Below are 22611 nucleotides of genomic sequence, written 5' to 3' on the forward strand. Positions count from 1 at the left end.
TCCACCTCCAAGGATAAGCAATCCCTGCCCACTGCACTGTCCAGGCGAGACAATGTAAATTCACTACTTCAACTTCCTCGGTACAGTCTTCCACAAAGAAAGTGTATGGTGCGACAATGTATATTCTTAGTCAAATGACTTCCCATACGGTAAAATCCGACACAAAGCAATAACGTAGTACACATTGAACCAATTGCAAATTGACTACATAATAAAACACACAAGTCCCAAAAAGGTACCCCAGAGCCAAAGGAAAGCTCTCAGAAGATACCACATATTAGAAACAGGCAAACGTCTACAAATAGCTACGGACTCTTTAAAACACACCGGCTCAACGGGACCACTTTGAGTAGCCTCTGTTCAACAACACTGACCGCCCCACAGCCTTCGAGGCCTAACGCTGCCCTCTATGCGGACCTCCAGACCTCCCTGGCAAGGAAATGGGAGCAGCCGAGGGCCACCACGGCTCACCCAAACGAGCGGGACAGCTGCTCTACCGGCAGGGCGCCCTACTGTGGGACAGTGCCCAACGGAGGCATCTTACCCACAGGGCAGGCAGATGGCACATCCCACGACAGGGCACCATACCGGCAGGACAGCCATACCACGGAGGGTGGCACACCCACAGCGCAGACAGGCAGCACACCCGCGCTACCCGTAAAGACGCCCCGACCACAGCTGAGTATATCTGACAGACAGGAGCAGGTGCGACTCCCGTCCTCTGCACCGCCGTCCTTCCAGTGGAGGGGCGAAGTAACTGTTCATGGCGACATTCGTGCGGACGTCAGTCAGGCATGTCAGTCAAGGGGAGATTTAAACTGGATGGGAAGGACAGGTTCGGCAAGGAAATGGCAGTTCTGGCGGTGGCTTGGTTTGGTGGGCAGGCCCCGGTTCGTTGGAAGGAAAGGTCGTGTAGACGTGATTCCGATCTGGTGCTGCCCGCCTGTCCGGTGGCGTCCTGTCGGATGAAGATATCTGAACCAGCCTGTCCGTCCCGTCTGCTATATGTTTCGGTCCTGTGTGACGGTGTACTGTCCTTATTTTGTTCTGTCGGCTATAAAGGTCGGGTCTGGCGGTCTGCCCTGTTCTGTCGATATCAGCTATGAAGGATCCTGTCCTGTCCTGTTGTGTGTCAGCTGGAGAGGGTGCGGTCTAGCGGCCTATCCTGTCCTGTCTTGTCGAGTATCGGCTATCGAGGGTCGGTCCGGTGGTCTGTCCTGTCCTGTCCTGTCGGCTGTGGAGGGTCCGAAAGTGTCTTGTCCTGTTGGCTATGGAGGGTTCGGTCCGGCGGCGTCTGGACGGCTGCGCCCTCCCCACTCGCGGTGCTTGTTCACAGCTCAGCCGTGGATGGCCTGCAGCCCGCTAATGAGCCGGCCCGTGCTGTACGCACTCGCCAGTGGCACGTGCAGCAGCTCGCAGATCTCCAGAAAGCGCGGCTCTGAAACACAGAGCGCAGCGCTAGTGCGGCTACACAAACAGGCACACAGAAACTGGCGTGTCGTTCAACTACCGTTACTGTGTGTGATGAGGCGGAGTTAATACCCGGCAGTCGGTGTGATAAGGACGCATAAGTACCATTACTCGGAGTGATGAAACCGAGTTTGCATTACCATTGCTCGGAATGATCAGGCCATGCGTCACTTACCGTTGTTTGGTGTGATGAAGCCGTGCCGTATGAGGAAGTCGAGGGTGACCGGCGCGCTGGTCGTCTTGAATTCGGGGCTACAGACGAGCTCCATCAGCTCCTGGGGACAGCCAGATCAGGTCAGGGACCGCGCAGGGGCACACTGTCTGAGATCAGCTCGCTGTGTGGGGTTCGGCTCACGTCTGCAGGCGCTGGGCGCCCACAGCGCCGCCACTGATAGAGGCGCAGCGTCGGCCAGTCCCGGTAGCGCCCCCTGCCTCACTGACGGACCCAGAGAAAAGGCGACGGGGCCCTGGGCAGTAAAAAGGCAGGACAGCTACTGGTAAAGCTGCCGTTACAGAGAAGAACCGAGGTGGGAGGCGCTACCCGGCTGACTTCTACTGAGCGCTGTGGTATGGCGCACAATAGTCGCAATTTTATCGAGGTGTCAAATAGAGTATCAAAAGCATGCCAACTAGAACTATATGTAGAGTACCGTAAGGTGGGGCTATTTGAGACAGTGGGGCTATTTGATACAGTATTTAAAATTGTTATAAGATAAAAACCGTTTGAAATTTATGCATCATTTTTTCTCAGGCGATTTACAAAGCATGCCAACTAGAACTATAGAGTACCGTAAGGTGGGGCTATTTGAGACAGTGGGGCTATTTGATACAGTATTTCAAATTGTTTTAAGATAAAAACCGTTTGAAATTTATGCATCATTTTTTCTCAGGCGATTTACTCTGAGCAAAAATATCACATAAAAATCAAACGCTCTTCATTTTATAGCGATTTTAAATACTGTTTCAAATAGCCTCACTGTCTCAAATAGCCCCACTTTACGGTACTAACATGTGGGACGATTTTGAAGGTTCAGAATATCTGAAATAACTCAAATGGGCTCGATTAATTTAATGATCAACAACTTTTCCATACAAATCAAATGAACATTCTTAAATGAGTTTATCTGATAAATCATACAAAACTTAGATTGATCTTGCCTGCCCAATGAAACAATACTGAATGCCAAATGAAAAGGTATCGGATAGATAGAGGACCAGTGTTTTACAGTAGTGTCCCGTTCCCCTGTTTTGACGTTTCGGATACGCATATTAAGATGAATATTGACGGATTGATATTTCCAAACAAAGCATAGATATTTCACATACAAGTTCCTCCCAATACTTAAACTAAAAATGATTCGTATTTAATATCGATAGGTAAACGAAACAAAGCCACAATTTTCGAAAAGAAAGAAAATGGTTCAAAACCTTCGGTGTAACCAGCATAAACTCCTCCGCCTCCCCGTCTTGATTTCTCGGCTGGAAATCGGGTGCAAGCTGGATATCGAAGCAGAAGGCATGGCTGGCGAATGTGGCGCTCCCTTTACCGTAGACGAACCTGCCGGCGCACACGGGGCCGTCCGTCCCCGGCGTGATAGGCCGCCCCGGCTGACCGGTCACCAGTCACCGCCCGCCACACTGACCAATCACCAGTAAACCTGCACACGGGGCCGTCCGTCCCCGGCGTGATAGGCACCACCGGCTGACCGGTCACCACTAGCACTACCACCAGTCACTGGGCGCCGCGGCGACATGAACCGTGCCGGTGGCACCCACAACCAGTCAATTTTAGTATCAGGGCGCACAGGGCAGCGGGCTGCACCCAACTAGGAGTATATAGGTACTAAGAAAGGACCGTCTCCGGTAGGAGGTTAGTGAGCCACACTCAGGGCAGCTTACGCCTACACTCGCACGGCGTCACCGCAAAGGCTTATCGACGTGACCGGATATTGTGGACCAGGAAAGACAGGCACGGGAAGAATCAGCTACCATCGCGACGCATCCAATGCAAAACATGGATGAAATATGTGATTCAGTCCGATGTTGAAATATTTACGCATCCAAAATATCGCGAAGTCCATCAAAATACAACCATAGGGAATTCCGTGTCCAAATACCTAATACCTAGAGTCAACGAGTCTTCAGTTGATTTGCTACTTCCAACTATTTTAAATTTCTGGAGAATGCAAAAACGGGCAAAAAGATGGAGTTACGCTGGACTCTATTATCCTAGGAGTTAATTGGGACAATGCTCATCAAAAGCTTTTTTAGATTAATTCTTGTAGAGCCGCTGATTCGTTCCGTGTTTAACAATGTCTATTGAAGGCAGGATAACTCTATTGAACTCTATTGAAGGCAGAATAAAATGTCGTAACCTTAGACCTACTCAAATGGGATCATAACCCACCCATATTTTTATTGTGGTCATGCGGACCAGCTGGCATGCATCAAGGAGCTAGGTGCTAACACAGGTCTAACCGACTCTGCCAGTGTTGGTGTGATGTCTTCTTATGGCAACGTGATATTATTCATGTCGACTGTTCATACGAGATCTACTAAAATGTGTTTGGTATGTCGGTGTCGGTAAGAGGACCGAGGTATGCCCGAGGCGGAGCCCACTGACTTGGACGGTCAAACATGTCCTGCCAACTGACCTCCAGGTCAGTTAGGAGGTCAGGTCAGTCCTGCCCCAGGGGGCAGGCGGACGTACTCGGTCACTGTCTGAACTGGAAGGGGGAGGGGGCGGGTCCACCCGGCCTTACTGAACTGGACGGGCATCAAACGATACTCGGCCCCGACTGACCTGGGGGCGGGGTCACTTGACTGACTGACCTGGGGTCAGGGTCACCCCACCCACTGACCTGAACGGGCAGGAGGCGGTACTGGGGCACTGACCTGCCCCCCCCCCCCCCCAGACTGATCCGGGACGGGCGGTTCACCCCCACCCCCACTGACCTGGACAAGTAGCAAGCGGTACTGGGCCACTGATTGACCTGGGGACCAGACAGGGTCACCGGCCGGTGACCTGGGGAAGGGGTCACTGGACCCTGACTGACCTGGGGCGGGGTCAGCGACCCCGACTGACCTGGGACCGGGGTCACCCCACCCACTGACTGACCTGGACGGGCATCAGGCGGTACTGAGACACTGACCCACTGACCTGGGGCGGGGTCACTGGGCTCTGACTGACCTGGGGGAGGGGTCGCCCACCCACTGACTGACCTGGACGGGCATCAGGCGGTACTCATCCACCTCGCCGTCCTGCGGCTGTGGTGTGAAGTCGGCCGGCAGCTCGAGGTCGTACACAAACTCGGTGTTGGCGAACAGGCCCCGCTCGCTCCGGTAGCAGATTCTGGCGCACAGCGGCCACAAGGGCAGGTCGGTCCGACCGCCCGGCCGCCGTGCGGGGCAGGGGGACATACGGGTGGTGGTCGCCGAGCCACAGGACAGAGGACGGAGGGACAGACTAGAGGGAGTGAGGGACACACGGACAGCAGCGGGTCCAATAAAGCCAGACACATGGATCTACGGACCCCGAGAAAATACCGCGCCAAGAGAGAAGACGACAGACTACAGAGCAACCAAAACACGGCTGACTACAGAGCACCCGAAACACCGACAGAGAAGACGAAGAGAGGATTTTAAAGTAGAGCGACACCAAGACGAACCCACATAACGACAGAAACGGAGACATACATTAAAATAGTATAGGTACACGCCATTGTCATGATGAGACAAACAAGCATACCAGGTCAATGTAGTACAGTTCAGCGCACGGAACACACCCTAATTCGTAATGACGATAGAACCCGCCCAATCAGTTGCAATAAAGAAGTCGTGTAGACACTTTTGTCGATCCCTCGACCGGCCCCATGCTATCGTGGGCGAGACGGGAAGGACCAGCTCCAATACCAGGCTGCAATGTCAGAGCAAAAGGCCGCGTTTTTGCTGAATCATATATTAAACTTAAGTTAACCTAGACTTATGGATCAAATGTTTCACATCTTAATGGTGGGTTGAGATAAACTACCGTTATCAGCAAAAAGTTGATAACAGTGCCAACGCCACGCGTTTTTATTCTCACTAGGAACCGTTTTGCTTTACGATAACAAGCTTTCGGCGGCGTATGACCGGACAGGACCGGACTGAACCGGTATCAGTACCGTTTCCTGGGCCCGATTACACGCCGGCGGCTGTAGACCGGAGCGGTCGGCCCGGGGCGGCGGCCGGCCGGGGCGGTACCCACGAGACGGCCAGGGGGACGGGGCCCGCAGCGGCGGTGGACTCTCTACTAGCGAGACGACGCGGGGAGGGGGGCGGGGGTTAGCGGGGGCGGAAGCGGCACTCACGAGACGGCGCCGGCCGACCGGATACCGGGCAGCAGGTGCTCGGGGATGCCGGCCTCCTCCCAGGCCTCCTTCTGCACGGCCTCCAGCAGGCCGAGCCCGGACGTCAGGCCGCCAGAGACCTGTCCAAACAGAGCAGGGTCAGCCCTCCTCTGAGGTCACAGCGGAAAATGATGGTAGTTTGGACAAAGACGCAAGGAGAGAAGAAAACACCCCGACACGCATTAATTCCATACCTTAGTGAAAGAAACTGATAAGACTGAGAAAAAATTACTGGGAGAACCGGTTGCAGAGTGGATGAGTTGAGTTGGCAAACTGCACAAGTCCCGTAAAATATTACTCAATTCAGCTTGGACGTTCAAGAACGAACAAAACTGGAGATAAACGTAAAACACGTGATCAAGACTCCGGGCCGCCGTCGAACTCCGGGCAGATACTCGCCATGTTGTCCAGTTTGCCGGGCCAGGTGGGCTTCTCCAGCGAGCGGCGCTGGATCCAGACGCAGAAGCCCCGCTCCGGGTGGTGGGTGTAGCCGTTCAGGTCCACCCCGTACTGCCGGATGCCAAACACACCTGCGGCGGCGGGGCACACGCGTGTAATCCAGCGAACTTAACCCACCGAGCGAGAGTACCAAATTAATACCACGGAAACTGGACGCTGTTCGGTCGCCGTTTTTATCAGCAAGCTGCCAGCTTGCTGGCATTTTTCGGTTTCCCATTGGTCGAGGTCACGCGGTGTGTGTGTTGTTTCACGAATGCGAAATCAAGAAACGCTTGTAATTAACTTCCAAATGATATGGGAGAACCAGCAGCATGGTGATACAAAAACCACACCGAACAGCGCTCTGGACAATCCAACGAGCAGTTGACATGGACTGAATGAGAATCACACTCACATGTGGCCGACCGTTCCATCTTTAGTAGGGGAGCGCTGGAGAAGGACGCCCGCACATCATAACACTGCGAACAGCCGATAATGGTGGGGTGTCACAATCGGAAACGCCGAGCATATAACACTGCGAACGACGGACAACCGCATGTCACAATCGCAACACGTAAACATATGAATCAATGCTGTACCAGCGGACGACTGAGTGCTACAATCGTACCACACAGGCACATCGTAATTTGTAACACTGCGATCCGATTCATGCCAAAGATTATGACATAAAAGGGACATGAGTGGGAAGGGGACAGACTAACCTCAGCCCATGTGCGGATGTGGTCGTACCTCGTTTCTCCAGCCACGCAGGGCCACCAGGTTTTCCTGCGTCCGCCAGCGCTGCAGAAGCTCGGCCATGGCAGCCGAGCGTGCCTCGGGCGTCTCCAGCGCCGGGTCCAGCGTCACGGCGCCCTCCGTCACGTGGAACATGGAGGCGGCCCTCACCAGCGGCAGCAGCTCGGCACGCACCAGGCCCACTGTGTGGCCGGCCACCACCAGCGGCAGCGCGCCGGACAGCAGGCCGTTCTCTGCACCAGAGCACAGTGTCAGAGCAAGGGGAAGGGAAAAATCTGCAGTGAATAGTCAACTCTTGACACGTGGCTTGGAAACAATACGGCAGTTTAGTATTATTGAGCTGAAAATAGCACTACCTATTCAGGAGCATTAAGTACGGTAAAACTTGAGGCATCATGCATGTTCCTACCAACAGGGCTTAACTAAAGCATTGTTTGCTGCCCAAGACATCTTTCTTGTGATTCATATCAAACAAAAATATATAAATTTATTTAGCAAGAATTATATATTACAATACTTAGCAATATATTGTAAAATATTAGGTTGATAAGCATGCATCAGATACTGACCTTCAAAAAGAACAGCATTGAACTTCCGAGCCAGAGTAATAAATCTGCTCTTTTCCATTTTCACTGAAGGCTCCCTTGGGTGGGTAGATTATTAACCAGACTAATTTGATTGTGTCCTCTCGAGTCTAGATGGCGGCCTAGTGTTTTGGCAATGGATGATCAGCGCCTAGCCCTATAGTTACCTAGAAGAAAAAGTCCAAATATTCACACTTTTCAGGCAAGTCAAATACTGCTAGTCACTTCCAACTTGAACTCAGTTGAATAATGAATTTCAATTTGACGTCTGCTCGCCAGGATGATTTCTCACAAAGTGCTTCAGCCCCGTATTGGTATCAGTTGTCGGGCACGGCTGGGCACGGCAACTCTCACAACACAATTAATGAAACCGATCCAAAACTCAAACTGATACTCCGGGCCAACCAAGGGGGCCAACCAAGGCTATAGAACTCCAGGTAAGGACACCAGCCGTTTGACCTTGAACGCCGCCGGCCGGCCGATGACGTCATTGGAGGCAAGCCGGCTCGGCGGACACACAAGGCGAATGCATAACGGAGGGGCGTTGGAACGTTGCGGGAGCCGGGGAGATATTTTAATGTGGTTGTATACCACCATTGTTATGTTTATTGATCTACAGACTGCATTCTTTTAAACCTCGATGCACTCTAGGCCTGGATGGTTCGTACATTCGTGGAACGATCACCCCGTCCGAAGTCCGTGGTCGAAGCTGTCATAGTATTAAAGACACTAAGACGGGTGCAATAACGGCGATCCGATCCCGTCTCTGGCGAATCTAGAGGGGTCGTAAGGACCCAGGCCGAATCTGACCGTCTATTTTTAGGGAAACGGGGTGGGTGAATTGACAACCGATGGCTTAAGAGATAATGAGAAGAGATCCCGTCGTCGATTGTTGTTTGACAGACAACACATGTTGTACTGGACGTGTGAATTTTATGTTTTACTTTGCCAGCTTGGCTTCACGCGTGAAGTGTCTGCTGAGCAGGTCGTTTGTCTAGGAGTATGAAAGTTTTATTTTTAGCCCAACTTCTAAAGCATTCGTCCCTTTCGGATGTAAACGTTACCAACTACAAAGAATTTGCTTTGTCTTGGAACAGGTATATTACATTACAGGCTATAAAAGACATGAGATTAGATTCGAGTAAAGCAATAGCACAGTTACCAGGCAATAGGCAGACAGGCGCAATGTTACCCGCTACACGCACAGTGAAGAAAACACTGCCGCGCCACTCGGGCTCAACAGGTCCTGACTGGACCGGCGACCCACCGGTACTCACATCGCTGCGTGGCGAGGCCGCGGAGGAGCACCGCTCCGTCCGTGACGGGGCGGACGAGTGCCAGCGAGGGCGAACAAGAGAGAGCCAGAAGCGAGCCAGTAGAGCGAGCCCCGACCTACGCCACGCGCGCGTATTTATACCGTCACACGCCGTGTGACGTCACAACCCGCGTACTTTCACGCAATCCGAGGGCCACAGTATAACATATAGAAATAATACACATACGAGTACACGCACGTTACAGGCATGGCCGTAAGAATCCGTCCTTATTCGCGAATGAAACCACATGCGAAACAAGTGCTAACTCACAAACTAACAAGATGTCAGATTTTCATATAGAATACCAGATAGGATATAAAGTCACACACTTTTTGTTAACAGTTAATATCATTACAATAAACAATGCGACCCGGTACCTCATCGTTGTTTATTGTACCAGACGGCCCGTATTGTTTCTCGTAATGTTACATTGCCAATTTTTAAACGTACCTAATGCAACCGCCAACCGACAAACAATGCAACTAGCATTATGTTTTCTGCTTTGGAAAACCCGTGAAATCACGTAAAATAGTGAACATTCCGTGACACAGTCAGTTTTGTCTCTAAGGTATCTTATCTTATATGTGCAATAGACCATGCAACCCGTATCAAATTGGGCGACATACATCAGCTTAGAACGTGGCATATCGAACACTGTAAAGTACAATAAATCATGCAGTCCGTGAGGGTCGGTCCTGCAATAAGTTATTACGCACGTATTTACCGTAATACGTCGTAATCTATTTCACACAAGGAATAATGCGATCGATCCGTAGGTATTCCATGTCTGCTCCTATTTATTCGTTGTTAGCTATACAGAGCTACAGGAGAAAAAGCCTGTTCCAATCCATTGCAGGGCTAATTACATAAATATAAGAACTACATGTTCTAAACGTCGGAGAAACGCGTACTTCACGTGGCACGGCTGTGCGGCGTGAAAGTCGTGACCTCGCGCGCCCGCCCGGTCTCGCCAGCGCGCCCGGCCCCAGGGTCGGGCTAAAGCCATCTCCTCGCGCTCCGTCCCGGGTTCACCGTCACGTCCCGAGGGGTCGGGCGAAGGTCGGTCAGTGGCCAGTGCGTAGGTTGCGACACCGTGCCGCCTCGCCGGTGCGTGTGGGCGGTACGGTCTCACTACGGCACCGGCCGCGGTCCACGCCGCCGCGGCGTGGTGTTGCAGCGAGCCTTGCGCCACCAGAGGCAGTGATGCAGGTCACATCCACCGCGATCGTGGCACGGTCACCGAAGGTGGCGGCGCCGGTCGCGCCCACCGCGACCGTGATTTTCTCACATTCCTCCCTTTTTTATAGAGGCACAATAGCTCCAACCTTTGGGGCTCAGCGGTCTGAAACAACTAAAAGTGATGCACATGCACACACAAGAATCAACCATTACCTAATACCATTAAACCAGCGGGGATCACTTGGACTTCACGTAAATACTACGTGGTTCTCTGGGTCTCTGGGTCGGATGGGTCTGTCCTCGTTCCCTGGCATGCATTCCCTTTCATTTTACTATTCACCAAAATAGCAAAATAAATCCATCTACCTACGAGTAGGACCTTGCCAGCGAACCGCTGAAAGTCCTTGTTTGGCTGATATGGAGCATCATTCCGCCGAGGTATCCTGGACTCGTACTGGCCAAGATAATCTGTAGCAAAAGATTCAGGGTCATGCGGATAGGTGTAATATGATCGGATAATCGGAGATATGACACGGGCGGTTGTAACACTGGTCATTTACGGCTGCTATATTATGTACTGCCACAAACAACTCATTGCTGGGTAACACAGAGGCAGAGTGACCTGGTGTAGCACAGCGATAGTTCTCCTTATGAACCTCGGAGTTGATAACAGAAAGCTGATATCTGCAAATAGCAAGTGGCAAGCTGATCGTTCGTCAAGCTGGAACGGGCACGATTTCTCTCTCCCGGTCTGTCGGTGTGAGGAGGGTCAAAGATTTCGGGGTGGCTTTGGCATTGAAAACACACAGTGAGCCCCAGCAACACGACGGTGTCCGATCTCTCCCCAGTCACAACTCGGCTCAGTTTGACGGCCGACGGCGACACAAGAATCCGGCATGGAGCACTTGTGCACGATCGACAGGTCAGCGTAGCCTTCTCTCACCGCGGTGTGCCCTGCGTTTCGGTTTGCCAACACACGCATCCAAGTACTCTACCTTGGCGTACGGGTGTGGGACCGATAACTTTGTTGCACCTTTACGAAGCCAACACAAGCGTCCGAGTATTGCACCTCGACACACTGGTGTGGGTTCGGATATTGGGCGCGTATGGGCGGCCACCGGCCAGTAAATCTGGCATCTGCAGCGGTCTCGCTCACCACTGCTGGTCGGTCACACCTAGTCGCATGGTAGCACATCTGTGGTTTTAATGCTTAATTACTCACCCCAAACACCAACTGTACCCCGGTCTCACGTGGACGTTTGGGTTCGAGATGTAGCGACCGCCTCAGCTGGGTCAATGATCAGAGGCCATGAAACTGAGAGTGCAGGACTCAGGCCACCTGGTCGGGTGCCTGACGTCTCCGGCGCCAGACGCGACAAGCGGTCGCTGTTCACTGGGAGAAGTCTGCTGTAACAGGGCCAGATCATTCAATCTCCGGTGGAGCTTCCAAAGTGCTCGCATCAGCATTAGGGTGGCAATATCCAAGAACAGCCGTACAATGAACCAGGTCATTTGCCCTTCTGGTTGATTAGACCAGAGATAAGGGTGAACGGTTAGCGCAGCGAAATGTTGCAACAGGATGTGACATAGTCAGGAATCATAGGAATCATTTCACCAGAGGTAATGCTGCTCCAAAGGTTTTACGGAAAGCCGATGGAAAATAACTGACAGTGGCTCACCTGATAATTTTATCCTTTAACACCTCATGCTAACTCACTCAACCACATGCCAGAGAACTTGACAGGGTTCCCAGACCTTCCAGAACCTTATACCTTGTGACATAGGTACCGACAATTAATAGCATCCATACAGCACTAATCTAAGGGGAATAGCGATCGGACGCTCTCCTTGTCCTCTGGGGATCGTTGATGTCTCGGAGGCGTCCTCTGAGGACGAGTCGGGATCTGAGCGAACAGCTCGTCCCGCTGCACCTGTCGTCTGACGGGCTGTCTGCCCGATAGGCCATCCTGCTGGCCACGGGAATCGGACACATCCGATCCCAGTTCTCCACTCAGAGGAGGAACCATATTCCGGGCCCTAAGGCCTCCAGAACTCTGGTGACTCCACTGCCTGATCGAGGGTTGCGCTCGATCCTGTTTCCAACAGCGGAACGGCGAAGCGGTATCGTTAGCTTAGAAAATTCACCCTGCCCCAGGCTCTCTGTAGCCGGGCTTCTATACTATATCCTGCCTTTCATTGGCAGCGACTGGGATCTGCACAGATCTGAACTGCATCGCAGCCTTTCTCTGGCCATCCCGATACACATGGGAGACTGGGCGGGGTTTCAGTCGGTCACAGTGCACCTTTTTTTTTCGCGGTTTCTTTGAACCGGGCTTACGGACCCGCAGCTGTGTCATTGTAATGGTAATCACTTACCACATAGCCGGGCTCATACTTTCTAGTTAATTTCGAGGCATTACCAGGATTGGTGACGGGCCGATAAAGGTAGACAAGGTCTCCCACCTTGTAGGATTTATCTCCGGCATGCCGGTTGAACACCCGCTCGTTCGTGAGACCGAGAAGCCTTTTGATTGACGATTGTCTGAGCAATTGCATCAAACTGCCTCTCTCTCTCTCTCTCTCTCTCTCTCTCTCTCTCTCTCTCTCTCTCTCTCTCTCTCTCTCTCTCTCTCTCTCCCTCTCTCTCTCTCTCTCTCTCTCTCTCTCTCTCTCACTCTCTCTCCGCTGCGTGACTTGCCATCATCTAACTCCGCGGAGTTAGAAGAGAGTCACGCGCCCAGCGCCTGCTCGATAGTCAACCGGAGTTGCCTTCGAACATGAGGCGGGGCTCAACTAGTTGCTGGATTGACATCTTTTCGTACGCGTTTTTATCTATCAACGAATGTGAAGCGCCGCTGTCAATTGGAGCAGACACTTCGTGCGAATCCGTCGACAAACGCATCAATTGCTATGGGTAGTGGTGGCTGAAGGAAGGCCCTGCAAGCTTTTTGAACAATGGTTGGCTGGGTGTCCGGTCTGTTTACATGCTGCGCAAACAATGTTTGTGCAGGCTGCTGTCGGATGGTCGTCTCCGCAGATAAAACACACCGGTCCTTTCTCGTAGTAGGGACCCGGCTGACCATTGTGAAAGTACTGCATTGGACAGTCTCTTTTGAAGTGTCCCACCTGTCCACACCGGTAGCATTCAGAGGACGACGTATTAGCCCGAGGCTGTCTGGCGTCCATCTGAGGCTGTCGGCCGCCCATTGACCTCTGATTTGTTTTGCGAGAAGGTCGACGATTGGGTCGTTGCAACCGTCCTCGCCTAGAGACGCCGGCATTGTGCTGAGCTGATTCTTCAGCATCGAACATAGCGTTGATGGTTGCCTTTTTAAAATAACGAGCGTTAACGTCCTCCAAATGAGCAGCCAGATCGACAGCTTCGTCAAAGTTTTCAATCTGACGCTCGACGAGTGAACGGCTCAACATCGGAGGTAATCCCGTTACGAACTGTTCGAGCGTGATGCGGTTCATAATACCTCTTTGAACCTCTCGTGGCTCTGCGGTGCCCATATCACGCACAAGTTCAGGGTACGCAAGACGAGCCAGTCTTTCCACCTCCTGAGCGAATTTCCGTACTGGAGTTTCGCGACCCATGCGGGCGGAGTGGAGCTGAGAGACGTGCTTACTAAGGTCGACGACGCCTCCATATTGTTTCAGAAGAGCTTGTTTAACCCTGGCCCAGTTGTACTGAGAGGGACTAAAACGATTGCAAAGGCTCTCCAAGAAGCTCAATACTTGCGTCTCGACGCGCAGTGCCAACAGCGGCAGAATCGTCTCATCGGGAGTTCCCGTGAGTTCCAGAAGTAGATCAACCTTTTGCACCCAGTCAGTAACGGCAGTACCGTTATATTCACCTTTGAAGACCGGGAGGTTGCGCAACACGAACGAATCGTATTGACCCGTGCCTCGATTAGAATCAAATAGTGCACTGTGCTCTTGACCGACCATCTCACCCCTCGCCACCTCATGTGACCGGGACTGACCTGTATTGGCGCCGAGTACCTCCAGACGAGGTCGTTGGTCGCCAGCCGTGCCGTACTGGCTGAGCACGTCATAATACTCCTCCTCTCCTCCGACGGCGGCAGGGTTCCCTGGAGTGGTGCCTGCTCCGCCCTCCGCCTTCGTGCCGGAGGTCCCCTGTGTTGGATTTCCCATGTATCTAGAACATGAGAAGAGAAGGATCTGACGCAGATAATTGCCTGTAGCCTCTACCTTTCCCAATCAGAGCTACACCGGTTCAACGTCACTGGCGATGCCATTCTACAGGCCATCTGCGGGCCAGGCAGAGGCGTGTAGTGCGTAGGCCCTCGGGGGATTCTGCCCGTACGCAAATCCGGTCGATAGAGAGGGGGGAAAGCCATCCCTGGTGCGCGCACACTCCAAATTAACCTCTCTACACCCGGCATCCCAGAGCACGCGAGCGGCTGGCAAATCTAACTAACTTATCTGAGTCAGCAAATATTATGATGCCTCACGGCTTTATATTCTTCAATGACCTTTAAGAATAATGTTGCCGGAATGGCATCTCAAAGCATCACGAGATATGTCAGACGATGTTACCATGAATTTTAATCACGAAAGAAATTGATCGGTCCGTCTCGGCCGGTCGGCTGCCCCGGTTTTCCTCACGCACCACGCAGCGATGTTGAAGGTGAAAGTGAAAACGCGGCTCAGCTCTCGCTTTCGGCTGGGGCGCCTGACCGTGAACCGATTCGACGGAAGCGATCGCTTCAGAACCAAAGCAGGTCAACATAACAAATGACAGGAAACAAACCAAGAACACCTTCCGTCGCACGAAACCTGATATTAAATCTAGCAACCGTCGCACAAACCCTGCTATTAAATAGCCATCATTTGAATGAAATCCATTTGCTCACAATAATTGGTGCATCAAATAAGCATCGACGCGAATCGGCTTACCAATAAATTATGCACCAATGTGGAACTGAATGTAGACAAATTACGAACAAAAACATTGTTCCTTTTAATTGGAAGTTATAGAATAAACATTGGTTTAGGAACACAAAAACTATTTATAAAATAAATCAAAAATAAGCATTTATGAACCGACAATTCAAAATCAAATCGAATATAAAAATGTTCAATGTCAAATATCATCTGCCGTCTCAAATTCTAACTAAATTAGAACCTCACACACCCCGTGTGCTGCCAAGCAGATCATTCTCGGAATAAGAAACCAGCGACAGAAATATCCGATTTGCCAAGGGATATCCCATGGGTTGCAACTGCAACCCAGCACAACCGATCGTGAAAGTGATCAGTACAGTAAAAAGAACCAAAAGACAAATCAATCTCATCAAGAGATTGATCAGGAGCCTGTATGCCTGAGATTTGAAATCGGGTGTCATTGTGCCTGTATCTTTACAAAAAAAAACAATTACTAATGCAAATGCAAACTAAATAAAACCTGTCCCTAGTCCCTTGATCGATCAGATTCAAGTCATACCGGCAACGAGCCCCCAGTGTGAATTTTATGTTTTACTTTGCCAGCTTGGCTTCACGCGTGAAGTGTCTGCTGAGCAGGTCGTTTGTCTAGGAGTATGAAAGTTTTATTTTTAGCCCAACTTCTAAAGCATTCGTCCCTTTCGGATGTAAACGTTACCAACTACAAAGAATTTGCTTTGTCTTGGAACAGGTATATTACATTACAGGCTATAAAAGACATGAGATTAGATTCGAGTAAAGCAATAGCACAGTTACCAGGCAATAGGCAGACAGGCGCAATGTTACCCGCTACACGCACAGTGAAGAAAACACTGCCGCGCCACTCGGGCTCAACAGGTCCTGACTGGACCGGCGACCCACCGGTACTCACATCGCTGCGTGGCGAGGCCGCGGAGGAGCACCGCTCCGTCCGTGACGGGGCGGACGAGTGCCAGCGAGGGCGAACAAGAGAGAGCCAGAAGCGAGCCAGTAGAGCGAGCCCCGACCTACGCCACGCGCGCGTATTTATACCGTCACACGCCGTGTGACGTCACAACCCGCGTACTTTCACGCAATCCGAGGGCCACAGTATAACATATAGAAATAATACACATACGAGTACACGCACGTTACAGGCATGGCCGTAAGAATCCGTCCTTATTCGCGAATGAAACCACATGCGAAACAAGTGCTAACTCACAAACTAACAAGATGTCAGATTTTCATATAGAATACCAGATAGGATATAAAGTCACACACTTTTTGTTAACAGTTAATATCATTACAATAAACAATGCGACCCGGTACCTCATCGTTGTTTATTGTACCAGACGGCCCGTATTGTTTCTCGTAATGTTACATTGCCAATTTTTAAACGTACCTAATGCAACCGCCAACCGACAAACAATGCAACTAGCATTATGTTTTCTGCTTTGGAAAACCCGTGAAATCACGTAAAATAGTGAACATTCCGTGACACAGTCAGTTTTGTCTCTAAGGTATCTTATCTTATATGTGCAATAGACCATGCAACCCGTATCAAATTGGGCGACATACATCAGCTTAGAACGTGGCATATCGAACACTGTAAAGTACAATAAATCATGCAGTCCGTGAGGGTCGGTCCTGCAATAAGTTATTACGCACGTATTTACCGTAATACGTCGTAATCTATTTCACACAAGGAATAATGCGATCGATCCGTAGGTATTCCATGTCTGCTCCTATTTATTCGTTGTTAGCTATACAGAGCTACAGGAGAAAAAGCCTGTTCCAATCCATTGCAGGGCTAATTACATAAATATAAGAACTACATGTTCTAAACGTCGGAGAAACGCGTACTTCACGTGGCACGGCTGTGCGGCGTGAAAGTCGTGACCTCGCGCGCCCGCCCGGTCTCGCCAGCGCGCCCGGCCCCAGGGTCGGGCTAAAGCCATCTCCTCGCGCTCCGTCCCGGGTTCACCGTCACGTCCCGAGGGGTCGGGCGAAGGTCGGTCAGTGGCCAGTGCGTAGGTTGCGACACCGTGCCGCCTCGCCGGTGCGTGTGGGCGGTACGGTCTCACTACGGCACCGGCCGCGGTCCACGCCGCCGCGGCGTGGTGTTGCAGCGAGCCTTGCGCCACCAGAGGCAGTGATGCAGGTCACATCCACCGCGATCGTGGCACGGTCACCGAAGGTGGCGGCGCCGGTCGCGCCCACCGCGACCGTGATTTTCTCACAGACGTATGACCATCAGAGGTAATGCCTGAACGTAGGCAAGCATAATTGTTCTGTCATACTGTTTAGGAATATAAAATGGTAATGGAGATTATTGAGGATATGATCTCTACATTACGGGAATTCACTAATTACTACGGCCCATAGGGGCACCGCCGGAGCTGTTGTTTTGCCATCGGTCCCAGGCAACTCCAGGGAGCTGCAGTACCCGGCGGCCAAAGCGGCCCACTTCGTCGACTCGCAGGTCCTGTGGGATTCCGTGATGCTTTAGTGCTTCACCCACAGAAGCACGGGCATAGCAGTAGGATGTGGGGCTAGGTGTCTGTCCACCTCTTCATTGAAAGAACAACGTATACAGCGCCTGGTCCCGCCGAAGCTCGGTATCGACCGTGACTTATTCACAACTGGCGGATCCAGGAAGCGGTCTTGGACACTGCGGGGGCTTACCCCAAAAAGGTTTCTCGGAATTAATTTAAAAAAAAAACTCTGATTTCGATTCCTTGCGCACTGCTGTGCAGTGTGATTAACCAACATATCCTCAGAAAAGTTGTGAAGTTTTCTTTGATTCTCGAAAAGCGATTTCGGGCGCTGCCAATGTGGGGGAAGACATTTGCCCCAAATGCCTTCCCCTGGATCCGCCAGTGGGTTGCCCCACTCCGAGCTTGACTAAAACCATTTTCAAACCCCACCAGAAACCGATGGTAAGGTGAATTTAAATCCAATAACTCATCTCTGTCTGCCCGCCTAAATATGTATACAACACATGGTACGGCACCCGGCCCTGTCTGAGCTATGAGCCGATCGCGATATTTTCGGCTTTCCCCAACCCAAGCTCGATTAGGAATGTTCTCCTTCCCCACCCGATTGCTGATGTCAATTCAAATTCAATACCTCATCTCTGTCGGCCCGACCATAACCCATTCATTGCACACCGTTCAGCGCCCCGCCCCGGCAGAAGTGTAGGGATCATCTATGCGATTTGTCATCTATGCGATTTGTCATTTCATGTTGTCATTTTCATTTATATTGTCACCGCTTTATTAATCAATCTGTTACCTGTTGTCAATTGCGCGTCAAGTTTGTTATTTGTAAACCGGCCTGCCGCTGGCCTCAACCTTCCTAGTAACCGCTGTGCCATACGCTATAGAACGTGTCGTGCAAAGGTCACGGCGGCACCCCTGAGGCGGCCGCTGCCCGTACGTTTAGGAGCCCATTGTGTTGACGTCATGACTGTGAACAAAGGTCGCGGTAGGGGCTCTCCCGGCAGCCGGACGGTGACTCATACGCTAAGCTTGTCTCTCGCCGCGCCTGCGGGCATATTGGTAGTACTAGGAACGGCCAGCATGTGACCGCGGTTTTCGGCGACATTGTCAATTCGTTTCTCGACTCTGCTGTTCGCTACAGGACAAATACACATAGAAAACGGCTCGGGCATTTGGAGAAGAGCGGCTACTCTGAGGCGAGGGAAGAACACGGAGATTCACACAAACGACCTGACTAGGTTGCACCGGCCAGTCGACCGAGGTGGGCTTCTGCGCCCTTAAAGACGCCTCTGACTGGCCATTGCGCTGACACCCTGGTCGGACCACGGTCATTGATCGGACCCTGCCACTGGTTCGTGCTCAGGCTGCCTTAGCGGGTAGACCTGCTCGACCAGACGCCCATTGGTGGGCGAGTGCTCGGTTCCGACTTTCACCGCCGGTCCAACAGCGTTCTGCTGGTTCCCGCCGATCCGGTTACGACACCGCAAGTGCCGTACCGACTCGGGCGTCCCAGGTGGGCGTAACGGTTACCACACCAGTTCGCGACCCCCAGGCTCTGTCAGCCGTCGTACGGCTCTCGGACGGACACTCTAATAGATCAGCCACAGATCAATAGATTGTCACAGACCGTCCGTCCAGCCACGCGCTACCCACAGCGCAGTACGACAATTGGTGACCCCGACGTGATCTCCGTTGTTCGACCTTAGCCTCTCGTCATGCCCGCGGACAGCGCACAGTCCGGCGCCGCAGCTCAAGACCCAGCCAGCGTTCCAGCTTCAGCCTCCGAGTCAGCTCATCGGCCCATGGCTAGCTTCCGGCTACCACCATACTCTCCGGAAGAGCCCGACCTGTGGCTACTGCAGGTGCAGTGCGCTTTCGACGTCAGCGGGGTCGACTCCGACGAGCTGAGGTTTAAGCTCCTCGTCGCAAACCTCCCCGCCAACATCGCCGTCCAGGTCAAGGACGTCATCCGGTCATCTCGGTCTTTTGACGTGCTGTGTGCGGCGCTCCAAGCCCGCCTGGCACAGTCACGCGCCGACCGACTACAAGCCCTGCTCGGCCGCCAACAGCTCGGCGATCAGAAGCCGACGGCGCTGTTGCGCTCAATGCGCAACGAGCTAGCCGCAGCCGGGGACGCCCCGGTTGATACGGAGCTCTTCCGTACCCTATTTCAACAACGGCTACCGCAGCCCGTCCGTGCTGCCCTCGCCCTCCTGCCAGCCGACAGCACGCTTGACGCACTGGCAGAAGCGGCCGATCGGTATCTGGAAGCTAGCGGACCCGACCCACGGCTATCAGCGATCGCGGCACAGCCGTACACACAGCCGGCACCGCCCATCGCTGCTGCAGTGACAGCCCCAGCGCCAGCTGCGACCCCTGCGCTGGACACCGTCATCGCCTCCCTGGTCGCTAAGATGGAGCGCCTGGAGGCCAGCAACCGACGACTCGAGGACGCCGTGCGACGCGACCGCAGCCGTTCCCGGCCGCGCCAGGCGTCTCGCCAGTCACGCCGCCCGTCACCGGCTCGTCCTTCAACGCCGCCGCACGACGACACGCTGTGTTGGTACCACCAGCGATTCGGCGCCCAAGCGCGCCGATGCAAGTTGCCGTGCTCCTGGATCGCCTCGGAAAACTGAGGCGCCCCGTGCTGATGGCGCAAAGCACGGGTGCCCCTCCTGCCGCGCCACTCCTCTTCGTGAGGGACACGGAGACGGACCGGCAATTTCTAGTCGACACCGGGGCGCAGGTCAGCGTGCTGCCTCGCCGCTGCCTGCCCAACGGGTCCACACTGACCCCTGCTCCTGTCGGCCAGCAGCTCGTCGCGGCAAACGGCTCACCGATCGCGGTGCACGGCACCTGCCTGCTGGACGTCACCTTGAGTCAGCAGCACCGCCTGAAACATCGATTCTTCGTCACTGACGTCACCACACCCATCTTGGGCACCGACTTCCTGGCCGCACATCACCTCGTCGTGGACGTCGCCAACCAGCGTCTCCTGCGGGACGGCACCGTCTGCGCCAGCGCCGAGCGGTCACGGCTGTGCTCCATCGGAGTGCGTCTCGTCCGGGAGCAGGCTGCTGCTCGCTTCGCAGCTGTCCTCGCCCGGTACCCGGATGTGACCTCACCAAAACCTGGACCAACACCGGTGAAGCACAACGTGACGCACCACATCGTCACCAAGGGTCCACCGGTGTACCAGCGGCCACGACGCCTCCCGCCGGAGCGCCTTCAAATCGCACGTGCTGAGTTCAACAAGATGCTCCAGCAAGGCATCATTCGACCGTCGAGCAGCAGCTGGACAACTCCACTCCACATGGTGCCAAAGAAGAGACCCGGCGAGTGGCTAGGGATCATCTATGCGATTTATCATCTATGCGATTTGTCATCTATGCGATTTGTCATTTCATGTTGTCATTTTCATTTATATTGTCACCGCTTTATTAATCAATCTGTTACCTGTTGTCAATTGCGCGTCAAGTTTGTTATTTGTAAACCGGCCTGCCGCTGGCCTCAACCTTCCTAGTAACCGCTGTGCCATACGCTATAGAACGTGTCGTGCAAAGGTCACGGCGGCACCCCTGAGGCGGCCGCTGCCCGTACGTTTAGGAGCCCATTGTGTTGACGTCATGACTGTGAACAAAGGTCGCGGTAGGGGCTCTCCCGGCAGCCGGACGGTGACTCATACGCTAAGCTTGTCTCTCGCCGCGCCTGCGGGCATATTGGTAGTACTAGGAACGGCCAGCATGTGACCGCGGTTTTCGGCGACATTGTCAATTCGTTTCTCGACTCTGCTGTTCGCTACAGGACAAATACACATAGAAAACGGCTCGGGCATTTGGAGAAGAGCGGCTACTCTGAGGCGAGGGAAGAACACGGAGATTCACACAAACGACCTGACTAGGTTGCACCGGCCAGTCGACCGAGGTGGGCTTCTGCGCCCTTAAAGACGCCTCTGACTGGCCATTGCGCTGACACCCTGGTCGGACCACGGTCATTGATCGGACCCTGCCACTGGTTCGTGCTCAGGCTGCCTTAGCGGGTAGACCTGCTCGACCAGACGCCCATTGGTGGGCGAGTGCTCGGTTCCGACTTTCACCGCCGGTCCAACAGCGTTCTGCTGGTTCCCGCCGATCCGGTTACGACACCGCAAGTGCCGTACCGACTCGGGCGTCCCAGGTGGGCGTAACGGTTACCACACCAGTTCGCGACCCCCAGGCTCTGTCAGCCGTCGTACGGCTCTCGGACGGACACTCTAATAGATCAGCCACAGATCAATAGATTGTCACAGACCGTCCATCCAGCCACGCGCTACCCACAGCGCAGTACGACAGAAGTATCCTAATTCCTAGCGCGCTGAGCAGTTGCCTCCAGCCGCGTCATCGCGAGGCCCCGCGCGGCCCATAAATTAATACATTGCGCGAATAGCCGTGTCGCCCCCCTGGGGCCAACTCCGGGCCTTGCTCCGGGCGCTCCGGGCCAAGCGCTGAGCTTGGCAGGCCTCCGTAAGACACTGCAGTGACATCTGTTGACAAACTACACAACTAAGGGCAAAGTCCGATCGAATTGTTGAAAATTGATAAGAAAGTGAAATTCGATGAGAAGAACAATATCGAGGAAAAATTTAAACCAACTGAGACTTCAACTTGGCATCAGGCATGAGAAAATCGACGTATTTTACCAGACTGAAACGAAAATCCACCAGGGGCCTGACAATCAATCTCTATACGCCGGGGGCACCGGTGGACCGGAATGCGCCGGTTCTGAGCTGGTTCGGGGCGGAGGGGAGGTCCAAGGGAGGTCACTGTGGGCGAGTGGAGCGCTGCGCCATCTGGGTGACATTCGGTACCGCCATCTATTTTTGCAAACGTAAAAACAATTCAACGACTCAAGGCACCAACCTATATGTGGCCTTAGCACCAACTACCAATACCAATACGTGCCGTCCCATGTCAGTAGTATTCTATGACCGTGCATGTCAGCCTGCTCCACCGCCTCCTCCACCTTCGATAAAAAATATAGATGACCTTGAAAAATATTTGTAAACAAACTAGGT

The 22611-nt window shown here is 53.0% G+C and overlaps 1 protein-coding gene across 3 annotated transcripts; it reads right to left on the reverse strand.

Moving 5' to 3' along the window:
- Window positions 1–104: 104 nt before the first annotated feature.
- LOC122387255 (nudix hydrolase 24, chloroplastic-like) lies at window positions 105–22301 on the reverse strand. Of its 3 annotated transcripts, none has more exons than XR_006257534.1 (9): window positions 7622–8048; window positions 7047–7285; window positions 6712–6775; window positions 6258–6388; window positions 5820–5938; window positions 4693–4822; window positions 2899–3028; window positions 1646–1745; window positions 105–1438 (listed from the first exon to the last, which is right to left on the reverse strand). XR_006257534.1 is itself a non-coding variant. In XM_043377314.1 (9 exons), the coding sequence occupies exons 2-9, from the start codon at window positions 7677–7679 to the stop codon at window positions 1338–1340; spliced, it is 942 nt and encodes a 313-aa protein (XP_043233249.1). In that variant the 5' UTR covers window positions 7680–7803; window positions 22237–22301; the 3' UTR covers window positions 105–1337. The 3 variants fall into 3 exon arrangements, 2 of the variants coding, with proteins under 2 accessions (XP_043233249.1, XP_043233248.1); XM_043377314.1 differs by lacking the exon at window positions 4693–4822 and adding an exon at window positions 22237–22301 and having other exon boundaries at window positions 7622–7803; XM_043377313.1 differs by lacking the exon at window positions 2899–3028 and adding an exon at window positions 22237–22294 and having other exon boundaries at window positions 7622–7803.
- Between the last annotated feature and the right edge of the window lie 310 nt (window positions 22302–22611).

This window comes from Amphibalanus amphitrite, unplaced genomic scaffold, assembly GCF_019059575.1.
Source record: "Amphibalanus amphitrite isolate SeventyFive unplaced genomic scaffold, NRLGWU_Aamphi_draft 000279F_arrow, whole genome shotgun sequence".
In the NCBI taxonomy this organism is placed as follows: Eukaryota; Metazoa; Arthropoda; class Thecostraca; order Balanomorpha; family Balanidae; genus Amphibalanus; species Amphibalanus amphitrite.